The sequence below is a fragment of the Gordionus sp. m RMFG-2023 genome, chromosome 3 (assembly GCF_954871325.1).
Source record: "Gordionus sp. m RMFG-2023 chromosome 3, tfGorSpeb1-WG-v2, whole genome shotgun sequence".
NCBI lineage: Eukaryota > Metazoa > Nematomorpha > Gordioida > Chordodea > Parachordodidae > Gordionus > Gordionus sp. m RMFG-2023.
In genome coordinates this window covers 12,793,254-12,806,925 of record NC_088777.1, presented here as the reverse complement: position 1 = coordinate 12,806,925, position 13,672 = coordinate 12,793,254, and the positions used below count along the sequence as shown (strand labels likewise).

General features: G+C 26.3%; 1 protein-coding gene across 2 annotated transcripts in view; it reads right to left on the bottom strand.

Moving 5' to 3' along the window:
• The window catches only part of LOC135927576 (disintegrin and metalloproteinase domain-containing protein 12-like), a 40,955-nt gene that overhangs the window by 13,200 nt on the left and 14,083 nt on the right, over positions 1-13,672 (bottom strand). For both annotated transcript variants that reach the window (XM_065463650.1, XM_065463651.1), the window contains exons 3-13: positions 13,405-13,508; positions 9,948-10,056; positions 9,600-9,703; positions 8,828-8,976; positions 6,642-6,694; positions 4,802-4,888; positions 2,819-2,890; positions 2,251-2,420; positions 1,933-2,017; positions 1,491-1,621; positions 48-225 (exon numbers count right to left, since the gene is read on the bottom strand). In XM_065463650.1, coding sequence (XP_065319722.1) covers positions 48-225; positions 1,491-1,621; positions 1,933-2,017; positions 2,251-2,420; positions 2,819-2,890; positions 4,802-4,888; positions 6,642-6,694; positions 8,828-8,976; positions 9,600-9,703; positions 9,948-10,056; positions 13,405-13,508 — 1,242 coding nt within the window. The remainder of the gene's footprint in view (positions 1-47; positions 226-1,490; positions 1,622-1,932; positions 2,018-2,250; positions 2,421-2,818; positions 2,891-4,801; positions 4,889-6,641; positions 6,695-8,827; positions 8,977-9,599; positions 9,704-9,947; positions 10,057-13,404; positions 13,509-13,672) is intronic.

The following is a 13,672-nucleotide window of genomic DNA, read 5'->3' as shown; positions in this document are numbered from 1 at the left end:
TTTTTTTTAGAAAATAAATAAAATAATAGGTTTTAAAAAATACAAACTTCGGGCAATCCACAATCGCATTCCTCTCCGCCTTCCGATTCCAAAAAACCGTTTCCGCATTTAGGAGTATCTAATACTTTCGCAGGCACATTACCGAGACATGCATCCATCCCTCGGGCTATCGAGTAACTCAGATATTGTAAACTACAAGAAGACCATTTCGTTGCTAAGAAAGACCTATTTAGAGTTTCAAAAGTGAAACATATAAGTGTTTTAAAATAATAAGCACTAACAAATCGTCGCCTGAGAATTAAATCATTTCATCTCCACTTTTTGCGATTTCACAGGAGCGCAATTTTAAAAATTAAGTTTCTATTGTTTTCAATCGGATTTAACCTTAAACTCATTTTATAAATATTTCGGATTTTTTTATGTAAATAATAAGTATAATTATAAAAAATAGATTTATGTAAAAAGAGCAATTTTTGACAAAAATTGGAGATGTAATAACCGAATTATCAGGAAACGAAATATAATTTTATGTTAAAAATGATAATTCTGCTGGTAATTATAACTCGTGAAGTAAATTAAAATATAATACATTGATTGATAGCCCAATTTAGGCATTTTTAATGGATTTGGATGAAACTATCCGTGGGGATGTTGCGTTATTTACAATTCTCGCTAGCTATTTCAAAAACACATATAGTATTACTTAACATTCTCGAATCATTTTCATCCAAATCAAATAGACCCTAAACAAAACCAATTCATTAGTGAGTCATAGATAGAAGAATCTAAGTCATCACATTTCATTGCTAACATAAGCACATATATTAGTAGCATATAAAAATCACTATCGGAGAATCTAAAACATTACTTAGGGGTGACGAAATTTTATGGATAGACCATAAACCTTTACATATCTCGCATATTGATAATTGATAAATATATTTTACAAATGCGCGTAGAAGTAAATAGATATTAAAAAAAATCAGGAGAGCCGACAAAATGATATGAAAATAGGAACGACCTTATAAATGAAGGATGTACAGAAGATCTAGTGACAGATAACGTGTTGCAGTTTACTAGCAAAAGAAGAAGTCGAGTAAACAACAAGACCATATAAGATTTTTGAAAAAGGAAAAAAAATATATTTCTATTCCAGAATCAAGATGATGATTAGGTTTAATGACTAAAGCGTAAAATATAACAAATTTCAAAAAAAAAAATTATAAAATATATTAGTTTCGTTTATTTTCTTCTTTCTAAATATGCAAAATATATGAGATAAGGGGATAGAGGATTTTTATTAGAAGTTCGTATAAAACCTGAAATATTTAATAATATATAATTTTTTAAATTGGATTTAAAGCCCTTTTTTTAGTAAGGAAGATCAAAACTGCGACAAAATTTTTTTAAATGAGACACGACGATCGCACAAATTTTAAAAAATCACGAATTTTGGGCCAATTTTGACTAATTCTAATTTGAATATTAACCCGCTAGCCGGCGTCATAACGCAGACACGATCCGGACAATCGCAGATTTCGGTGTCATGGTCCATCCCCAGACTGTGGCCAAGCTCATGAGCCATCGTGCTGGCCACCGGTCCTACTAAATTGTTGTGGTCCTGTATTTAAAATTTAATGTTAAGAAATCGAATTTGCAAGCACTTATTTATTAGTATCTTATATTTCGTGTTATAATTTGATAACTACATTGTCAACCTTGAAACTAAAAAAAAATACATGCCAGGATCCCGGTCAGATTGTATTAAATACTCAATGTTTGGATTCGGGCATTGGATCTCCTCTACCTTGAATTTATTATGATATAATACTTAAATTTTATTTTAAAAAAACTTAATTATGTAGTGTTTAAAAAAAAGTTGCATATCTTTTAAGACCTCCGTAAAAATAAAATAAATATTAAAAACTATACCATGGCAACTCCAGTGGAGTCGCTGTAAGCACAAATTTGTCTTTTGATAGCCTTGCCAATCACGCCTCCATCGAAATAATGCGCTCTAAATTAAAGAAAAGTATAGTCAAGCGGAACTTTATTAAATAAAAAGGCTCGTAAAATTTCAATTTTTATTCTAATTCAACTATATCGTATTTCTCCTAATGTCATGTATTATTTCTAATTCATCTCATTATTTCCTCTTTCATTCATTCAATTATAACTTCCTTATTAAACTCAATTCATTCACTCTCTTTCCTAAAATTTAATAGCTTCTTTATTTTCCTATTTTTTTACGTTAGTAATTGAGCATTGTCGTGAGAGATGACGGGTAGTATGTGTTTTTGGCGGTAGGCGTTGAAATTTTTTAGTGTTTTATCTCCGTCACTCAAAATGGTTATTCTGTCGGAAGAGGTCCACACTTCCGTACCTACGAGTGCTACCAATATATTCAGCTGTTTAAAAATCTATACAATTCGTTCGTTATAAGTAAAAAAATATAACAAGAGATTATGATTACTTTCTAATTTCTATCTAAATTTTATTTAAAATTTCTGAAATTTTTTTTTGAACAGCATAGTTGGGTAATGGCTAAATGTCGACTAATTCGGCTCAATTTTCCGGTAATATTAAGGTGTTTTAATTAATATTAGTTTTACCCAAATTTGAGCTGCTCTCTTTGAAAAACCACGAGGCCATTGTGACAAGAAAGCTAAAAATATAGTAATTACCCAACTATATTGAGCAGGGATGATTGGTCTATGAATCTTTCTTTCGTTTTTTCCTTTCTTTAGGCCAATATAATATTTAACAGTGTGAAAAAATATATTCTATTGCTAATAGTATAATTAATAAATAAACGTACCGCATTTAATATGTGAGATATCTGAAGAGTTCTCAGGATTACTTTCCTCTCATCTTTTCCCCATTTGACGTACTAGCATAATAACAATATAATTTAATTAATATTTTTTTAAAAAAATTTGTCGATGTGCAAAAAGGAATTATCTTAAATATATTTAAAAATGGCACATAATAGCAGGGTTTCGAACCGAACCGCCAAACCGGAATGAATCGTTATGATTTTCTGAAGTAACTTTAACCGAACCGTTATAAAGAAAATATAAAAAGAGCGAACAAAACCGTTATAAATATTTTGAACCGGTTTTAAAAAATAATTAATTTTAAATTATTAACCTAAATTTTAAATTTTAATTTTCCTTGGGGGCATTATTTAAATTGTTGATTTTTTTTCAAATTAAATATTTTTATATTATCAACATTATATATTAATTAATACCAAGTTTATTGTTTTTTTCTTTAAATACTTAATTTATTAGAGATTAGGCAAATTATCTGTTAATTAGATAAGATATCTTAAAATCACACATAATTATTCTTGGTTAAATTAACAAGTTTATATATATAAGATATTAACAAGCTTTTATAATAATACTTGCTAATAATTTAAGAAAAAATTAAATAATTCTACTATTAATAACTAACATCTAATAGAAATCAATTACTTTTTACATTCATTTTTATATTATATGGTTTATTTTTTATCCCATTATAAAAACTTGGATCATAGAATTTAAATGACAATAAATAAAATGGTCAGCAATATTTTAAAATGATATAATAATTTTTTATTTATAATCATATTATGTTTTTTTAAATTCAGATTTCTAATATTCATTTAAGTCATTATAAATTTTTTATTATTAATTAAATATTTTTAACATTTGAAGAAAGATAGATCGCCAGAAAACATCTTTGTAAAATTTGGAACTTGATACTAAGTCTAAATAATCAGAATATTGAAATTCTAAATACCATGCCTACGTGTTCGCATTCGAAAGATTTAAATGATGATTTTGAAGATTTATTAAAGTCGCATGAAAGTCTTAATAAGAATAATTCTCAGGGCATAGAAAAATTATAAAATGTTAGAAATAGAATATATAATTCGGTCATTTGATAATGTAGAGAGATTAGAAAAAGATACTAATCTTTTGAATAATTAGTAAAATGTAAAGAATAGTATGCCAGAACTTTATAAGTTAACTATAACTGTGCTAGCAGTTCCAGCTACGCAGGTATCCGTAGAAAAAGCATTTTCTAGCCTTAAGTTTATAATCTCTGCGCAGAGAACTAAAATCCTGAAATATTAGAAAATATTTTAGTTATCCATTCTAATTCTCTTTTTAAACATAAATAATATACATTTTATTATATTTATGCGTTATTTTATTCATCATTGTATTTACGCATGTTTGTTTTTATCTTATTATTTATGAAATAAAAAAAATTAATTTGTCTAATTTATATTTACTAAATTTAATAAAAATATCTATTAGATTATCATGGTTAAATTAAATAAGAAATTATAAATTAAAAGGATTTTTCTCTAAAATTAATATTTACATGGTTAATGATTAATTTTTTTTTAAATCAAATTTATAAAAACCGGAACAAACCGAAAAGAACCTTTATAAATTATAAACCGAACCGAAATGTTTTTTTAAAAAACGAAATGGAACAAAACCTTTATAAATTTTAAACTAAAAACCGGAACGAACCGAACCGTTATGCTTAACTGTTATAAACCCTGCATAATAGTGAATTAAACTGATGACTCATTCAATGTGTATCAATACAAATTAGCTGGTGGCGCGCCATTTAAAAAAAATAGTTACACTTATTATATTAATAAAATAGAGGAAACCAAAAAATGGCGTGTCAACAGCTGATTTGTATTCAACGAATCTCTAAAACGCATTTAATGGAATAGTCTTATAATGTAAATGAAAAATATACACATAATTATATTAAAATAAGAATCTACTTGAGAATGATCATTAACGATATAAAGTTCGATGACCAAGGGAGAATGGCCTTGGTATTCAGGTACAATTAGATCTCTTTTCCTTCTCTTTTTTTATAAAAAAATAAAATATATAAATTAAAACTCAGGGTTGTGAACCCGCTAAAATGGGACCGCGCTTGGGTTCAAGTGTATACTATCAATTTAAAAAAAAATCAGACAATATAATATAATTAAAGCTCTTACATACAGTATTTAGGATCTTTTATTTTACCTTAAAAAGAACATGCCATAGTGGATTTCGATTAGGGCTGTATCAATATTAAATATCAGTATCGAATAGGAGCCACTATTTTTTAAAAATTTAACCGATACCGATTTATACATATTTTTATTTTGAACTAATTTCTCTCACATAATAAATCTTCATAATTTTCATAAAAATGTATCTTATAAATAAAAATATTCAATGTTTATTTTAAACATCAACGAAAATATATTTTATCTCAGATCGCTCCTCTTGATTATTGTAGGTAAAAAAATTTATATGCAGATATTTGGCATCTCTTGCAACAAAAGTTCCATTAGAATCAGACTTCAGCACAGCTGGTGATAAAGATAGCCCGCAAAGGAGAAGCTTATTATTACATAAACTTGAGGCTCTTATGTGTATAAAGACAAATATCCATATTAATTTTTTTTTATTCAAATAAAGATACAGTTTAATATAACAGAAAATTTAATATGATATATATATATATAGTTTGCTAGCATATAAATTTATACTTATGTATTAAGGCTTGAAAACTCTGATCACTGTAAAAAATAATAATATGGAACTAATACTTATTAAAGGCTACAATTTAATAAAATAAAACATTATTTACTATATATAATAAAAATATAAATCTTTATGCAAATTTAAAGATGAGACATATTTTTATTATTCCATTATTTTATATTATACAAAGTAATGATAAAAAATGAATGTAAATATCGGTATCGATCAATGCCGTTTGAAATAAATATCGGAACGGATCGGTGAAAAAATTATTGGCGCAGCCCATTTCGATCGATATTGACCGTAGAATTGGATAATAGTAAAATTAAAAGTATATTTATCTATTTTTTAAAAAAAAATTGCATGAAATATATTAAAAAATTAAAGAGATAACCGAAGTAAAGAATAGGATTAAAAGTTAGATATGCATATGGGTTAGGGTAAATTAAAGGTTTGAGAGATAGAGTTAATCAGCGATGTTACCAAAATGTTAACAAGATTTTTGCTAAATGATTTAGATTCTAGGTCTAGAGCGGGGCAAATTTTCAAAAAAAAATGCATTCGAATATAAATATCCCAGAATTTTATTTTGAAAAAATTATTTAAAATATAAATACTTTTTTGGGAATAGATTTTATAAACACTTTTTCCTAAACTTTCAAATGATATTTTTAACCATAGAAATCCTAAAATTTGCTTTAAAAGATTCTAAATTATAAGATTTTCAGTTCAACGTTTTAAATTCTAAGTTTACAATGAAACGTCATAAGCAGATTATAATATATTACACTAATTAATGCCCTTTGAAACTAATTATCCGCTTTTAAAAAAATCTTGAAAACTTATCATTGATATAAAGAGAATTTTAAGAAAAAAATAATATGGGATTTTGGGAGTAGAATTTGGTGAAAAAAATGTTATAACTTAAATGCCTCAAAGATTTAAAACTAATTTAAAAAAATCGCTATAATCATGTAATTTAATGTTCTCATCTGGTGTCAATTTTTTTAATATATTCGAAAATAAATTGCCACAACCACAATATAAAAAATATTAATTACTATTTATTTTAAAAAATACCGTTTTGTAATTTTGTGGTGGAGAATTGACTAGTTTTACGTTGTTCGCGATTTCTAAATATGCCGACGTCAAATAAAAAAAAAAGAATAATTAAAATTTTCGATTTAGCGCGTTTTAATAATTCCTTTAAGTAAAATATATGAAATATAAAATTATTCATCGTGCGATTATTGGAGTGCTCCAGATGTGTTTTTGTTTCCAGTTGAGATAATCGACTTTTAAAGTTTCAAATCAATATTCTTGCTATACCTATTGGCCAAATTGAAAAGAAAAAAAAATTGGGGATACTGCATTCAATTAATTATTTTTTAAAAATTTTTGGTTATATATTTTTCTACAAAATGCAATTGAAGCAAAGATAATCAATTAATAACCAAATAATTTATAAGTGCTCTTCAAAATTTTTATTACTTTATTTAATTTTAATTAATTATTACAGATTAATAATATATTTTTAACATTATAAAAATCATATTATTAATAACTTTATTAGTAATTTAATTAATTTAGAATAAAATTAATACTAAAATTAAGATTCATAGAATGTTTTTATTCGTTAATGATTGCTTCTAGGCATATCCACCTCTGGCATATAATAATGAATGAATAATTAAGTAAAGCACACTAATTATAGAATATATTTATATTTTTATAAAAATAGGTTAAAGCAATAATTGATATAACTATGTCAAAACCTAATATATTTTATCCAAATTTTGGGTTACATACAGATAAAGATAATATTAATTAATATTAATTTCCAGGGCACGTTTTTCACAAATTGTTTTATACTTCCAAACAACAAGCGATTTTTTATATTACAAAATATTTAATAAATAATTTGTGCAAAAATATACTATATATTCCCAGAAAATAAACCTTAATATTATTTACTTATTAAAATGTAAAGACCATATATATTTAGAGGACTACATTATTTTTAAATAGCATATACAAGGAATATTTAGAGATATAAGTTATATAAGAGAAAGATAAGACTTAATTCTTAAATAGATTAAAATATCATTCATCAGATAAGTTTAAAGAAATTATATTAGTAGCTAGAACAAATCATAATAACAAAATAACAATATCGAGCACAAATAATAAAATAATGGAAAATACAAATAAATAAAAGTGAATATAATATTATTTATTATAAAATTTACATTAATAAATGTAATGTCATAAAAAATGTAGGCAATGAATATCTTAAATATATAATACATGTTTTACAATATTGAATTAAAAGATGGATTTAAGAAAATATAAAGGATAAAGATAGTAAATCTATTGACGATATAACTTATAAAGAATTAAAATTATATTAAATGACATAAATAATTTGCAAGGTTTTTATTTGTAAATATGTAATTAACATTTCAATAACAACATATCTGTCATATTAGCTAAGGTTTGTAATTGTTCTAAGATATTCTAGGATAAATTTAATATCTGATCTGCTAAATACTCATTTCTATAATAATGATCATGGATAGTTATTTAATAATTTTATTATCATAATTTCCTTAAATTCATTGAATGCCTTATTTTAATTTATAAACAGAAATATAAATTAATAATTAAAAAAAATCCTTTGATTAAAAATTATAGATAAAAAGGCGTTTAGTAAACTCAACAAGATATAATACAATAACAAGCTATTTAACCTTTTAGCATATAAAATCTACATTCATCTAATGCTTTATTTGAGTAATTATGTTTCACCTTGCTTAAAATTATTACATAATATAATATTTAAAAACAAATTGTTCACTACATTCGATCATTAAAAAATATCAAACTAGATTGATATTAAAAAATAGCAAAATCGCAGGCAATAAGTTGTTTGGAAGGAAACATCTATTAAATTCCATTTGTTTTTTCACGCTTTGAAAAAACATTGTGCTAGGAAATGGTCTAAGATTGTTTTGCCTTTAAGTTGAATTCTATACCCTCAAAATACTTAATAAGATTCAAAAAATATCAAATCTGAAAACCGAGTTAGAGGTAAGTGAAATCAATTCTTGTAATTGTACAAAATTTAAATTTATATTTTAATAAAATAATTTTTTTTTCAAAAAAATATAAACCTAATATGACATTTAATAATTAAATAAATTATGAGCCGGCCTTGTATTTATATATGTTTAAAAAAATAGGATGGGGGGGGGGGAATTACTAACCGCAATTCTTGGTATAATTTCCATGTGCAGTATCGTTTTCGACAATCTTTTGGTACTTTGAAAGCAAATGAGGAACTCTAAGAATATTCGAAGATTCGCTTTGCATTGGTTGCATGTAATAGAAATCCTCGCCATCGTTTATTATTCCACTTTACATATACAATTATTTAATTTTTTTAAAAAAAAAGAAATTTAATCATAATGTTATATTTTTGTAAAGATTTTAAAAATTATGAAACAGTGAATTTATATTAATATAGTGATCGTAAAAAATAACTTTTGAGCAAATTTTGAATATAGCGAAGAGTTCGCTAAGAACTTTATTTTAAATCAAAATTTACCCGCTTATTGGGAGGCTTCTATAATTATCAACAAATGTAAACTTATTAAGTTGATATGTTATAAATGAGAAGAAAAAAAATTGTTTAAAATACTACACTACAATTTTCGCCATATCTTTTTAGTGTTGTTAGAAGGCTCGATTTTTAAAAAACGTTAACCCCAATATTTTAGCCAAAAAATATTAAGGTAGCCTGAAAATCTTGCTCATAGATGGCAAGAAAGCTTTGTCTATTAATGAAATCTCGAGGTTAGCATAAAATTGGCTAAAATCGAATTAATTTTTTAGTAAAAATTACCTTAGAAATTATTTATCTTCAATTTTTCAAAAAAAAAAGAATGGTAAAAGTTTAAATTTAGAATAAAAATGGCCATACCGAAGTCCTAGTAAATAATGCTGCGTAAATTTAATAATCGAATAGAGCATTATTACTTAAAGTGAAAGGTCCTATCACAATTATCCAAGACGAGCCAAGAACCGGGGATGGACCTGATCGTTCCTTCGTAAAAGCATTTCGTAAACTGACTTCTTCCACCCTTTTCATTAGTAAACATAATTTTTTTAAAAAACAACAACATATTTGGTTTAAGGGTTTTGGCAAAAAAATAAGAATTATATCTCAATTAAAAAATGGACCCGTATATAATATATTTTAAGGGCAACTCTATCAAAAAACGGGGTGATTTTTAAATTATCAGTAAAACTCCGAAAATAAATTTAATTTTGAAAAGATTAAAAACATTGAATTTCAAAGATATCCATTAAATTCAAAAATCTTACATCATGCGTCGAATTAGCTGCAGAACGGAAGTAATGCGAATGATTGTAATTGGTCGTAGCATTTTTGGCAGAATAGATAGTTTCCTTGTAATTCGTTGGGAACCATTCTCTAAAAATGTGAATATAATATTAAATTATGAGGAAGGATGATAGGAAAGTATTGGAATGCATGGCAATTTAATATCAAGCGATATTTTTGAATTAGGTGACGCTGATGGATCATATCAGATGTATCAAAATGAGAGATTAAAAATTATTAATTTAGGATGATACGAGGCTAATATTGGGTCCATAACTACATAGATTTATTTTCAACTACAGTAAAACTTATCTAATTTTGGCTATTTACAATTTGTGACAACCCTAATCTGACCAAAATTTTAAGTCCCAATCAGGTATTATCAGGGATCCAAACCGAACCTGAACCACTAAACCGCTAAAAACCGGTATTTTTTATCGAACAAACCGAACCTAAACCTCTAAAAAAATTTCTAGCCGAACCTGAACCGAACCGCTAAAATATTACTAGGATATTGCAAAGATTTTAATTATATTCGAATTGTTTTAAAGATTATTATCAATCACATTTAATTGATAAGTGTAGGTCATAATTTTTATAAACTTTTGTATATTGCCATTTTACAACATTTTTTAAATATTTTAAACTTATAAATTATAATGCCTAGAGAAAAATTAAATCCAATATATAAATTATTTACATATAGTATTACTGGCAGTGCCGTCTACCCAAGTTAGTATGGAAAGATGTTTTTTAACAAATTAAATATATATTATCTCCTTATAGATGTAATATGAGTGAGACGAATTTTGAAAATATAGTAAATTTCTATTTTGATTTATATTAAAATTAATAGATAATATTTATTTGTTATATTAATTAAACATTATTTTATAATGTGCAATTAATTAATAAAAATGAAGGTTTTATGTATGTGTTTTTTTATTTTAATTATGAAATAAAAAATTCTCCCCTATACACAATTAATGTAGGTTTGAATATAAAAGTGTTCAAACCGGTTTTTAGAGGTTCGAACTGAACCAATATTTTTAGTTTTTACGAAACCTGAACCGTTATTTTTATCCCAACCTAAACCTGAACCGACCAGATATTCGTTTCGGTTTGGATCCCTGGGTATTATTATTTAATTAGAAAAGGCCTTGATAAATCCATTTTTTTATAAATTTGGTTATTTTATCATTGTGTAAGATTATAATTATATAATATTTTTATTTATTTTAGGCATAATTTTTTTAATTTCCTAACAATAATTAAAAATAAAAATTATATAATTTTTTTTAAACATTTTACCATAATTTTTTAATTGTTAAAGAAACCAAAATAAAATTTATTTATTGTTTAATTAAAAATCGAATTGTTCATTTTAAAAGAAAGAGTAGATAAAAAAATGTGACAATTATTATTGAGAATTGCAACAAAAAAAGGATTTTAAAATATTTAAACGAGTCAAATTCAGCTATAAAAATTGCCCTTAAAATGAGATAGATGATTGACTTTTGGGGAAATAAAAAGAAACAAAATACGTTTAATTATTAGGCACTAAATATAGCCTTAGCTATGGGAAAGGGAAAATTTCATGTGGTTCTAGTTTTGTGCATTACAGGTAGTAGTAGTTATTTTTTTCCCTCGCAAAAAATATTGGTTTTTATAAGACATTAGTTGAAAGATGGATGGTAAATAAAAATAAACCTAAATAGCGGATCGGATAGTGAAAGATTTGTGGATCGGAACAGCCCTTAATGCAACTGACTTTTAGATATAAATACTCCGGACTCAAAGATACTAAACAAAAATATCGCTGAACCAGGACAAATATACCCTTTCTTTATTTTTAAAATTATAGTGCTTATAAATTGGGACTTATATGTTTTATTTTAAATAATATATTTCATATTGTTTATAACTTTTCTTTGCTTAATAATTTAATTCCTGCAAAAAAACGTTTTGTGACAGTAAGATGCCTTCGTGGCTTAAAGGTAAGACCTATCGAACTATCGTCAGCTCGGTTTTGTAGTATGGGTGTGAAAATGGGCATTGCGAGCAACTGAGAAAAAGATGTGGGATATAACCGAAATGAGCTGATCAGATGGATCCTTGGTTATACCAAGCTGAATCGTGGGACCAATGACAGCTTAAGAAATAAGATGGGCGTAGCTCATTTGTCGGAAAAGATAAGGAGAGTAGACTGTGGTATGGACTTATGATCTGCATCGGACCTAATATTTCAAACCAGGCCCAAAATTTTTCCTGCCCGACCCGATCCTGAAAGAATTTTTTTTTATTTATCCAGAAAAACCCGACCCGAAATAAAAATTATTTGCCCACCCGGCCCGAAATTTTTCTTTGATTGTAAAAAAAAATATTAGCGTGCAAGAATTTTAAAATATATTAATTTATCTGACAAAATGTAATATTATATTTAAAAATTTAAACCCGACCTGGACAGATATTTTTTTAAATAGACGGGCCGGGTCGTTATTTGCAGATCTCTAGTATCGACATTTGTTAAAAACTGGCTCAACTAACGTGAATCGGCAAGTTCTCGATCTTGAAGTTAGTGGACAACGAACTAGAGGCAGGCCACAACTAACTTGGGTTTTTCAAATCCGCATAGACATTTTGGATAAGAAAATTGTCGTTGATATGGCCCAAAGCCAAGCCATATTGAAGCATGGGACGTGTTTTAAATACCCAAATAGTTTTGGGAATCGTGTGATGAAGAAAAAAACAAAACATAAATGTTCCAATAAGACACTCATGTAAGGACCGACCTGAGTAGGATCTAGATCTTAAAATACGAAACGGGCTGGACCTAGGAAAAATTTGAAATTATTTTGTTTATAAATATTATTTTTAAAAAAATAAACACTTAATTTTTTTATTTTCCTCAATTTTTTCTTAAATGATCAGTCCCAAAAATTGGTCCAGTGCAGAAATCTAATACTAACCATATGCTATATTAGGCTTCAACATGTGACTAGGCTGAGTAAAAATATATATAACCCAAGTCATCCCCTAAAACTAACCCTAGTCCTAATCAGGAGTTTATATTCATTCTTTTCTTACCCAACACATATTGCTCTATTTTCTTAAATTACTCTATCCCATTTTTAAAAACTTTCTCAAGATTTTAAACAAATTGGGGTATTTTGTCAGGTATCTTTTTCTTTATGAGTATATTCATCCGGAGTCTTTTTGTCCACTACATTTCTGTTCAATTAGTATTGAAAAATAAGTTATAAATAGGAGATAGTGACATCGGACCTACGACTAAAAATCGGCATCAGTGGTCAGTCAGAATACATCTTTAGAAAACTAATGCATTGGAAAAAAATAGGTAGTAATAAATTCTTATAAGACTGTGTTAGAAGTATTAATAATGTCGACATTATGTTTAAAAAAGTGAATAATATATACGTTTGTGAATCAGTTAAGTCTAGAATGATATCCGTTGAAGAATAAACGTCATTTTGCGGAAGATGCGATATCGAAATTTCGAAAGATTTATGTTTCGCGGGATTCTAAAGTCAATGTCAAATAAAATATTATATGATAACAAAATATGGATTATACAAAAATTTTTTTATTCTTTGTGCCCTTTTAAAACATCTTAATTTTAATCTATTCAACAATTTGAAATGAAGGATCTAGTCAACCATTACTATATTTAGTGCATATTGGTTGG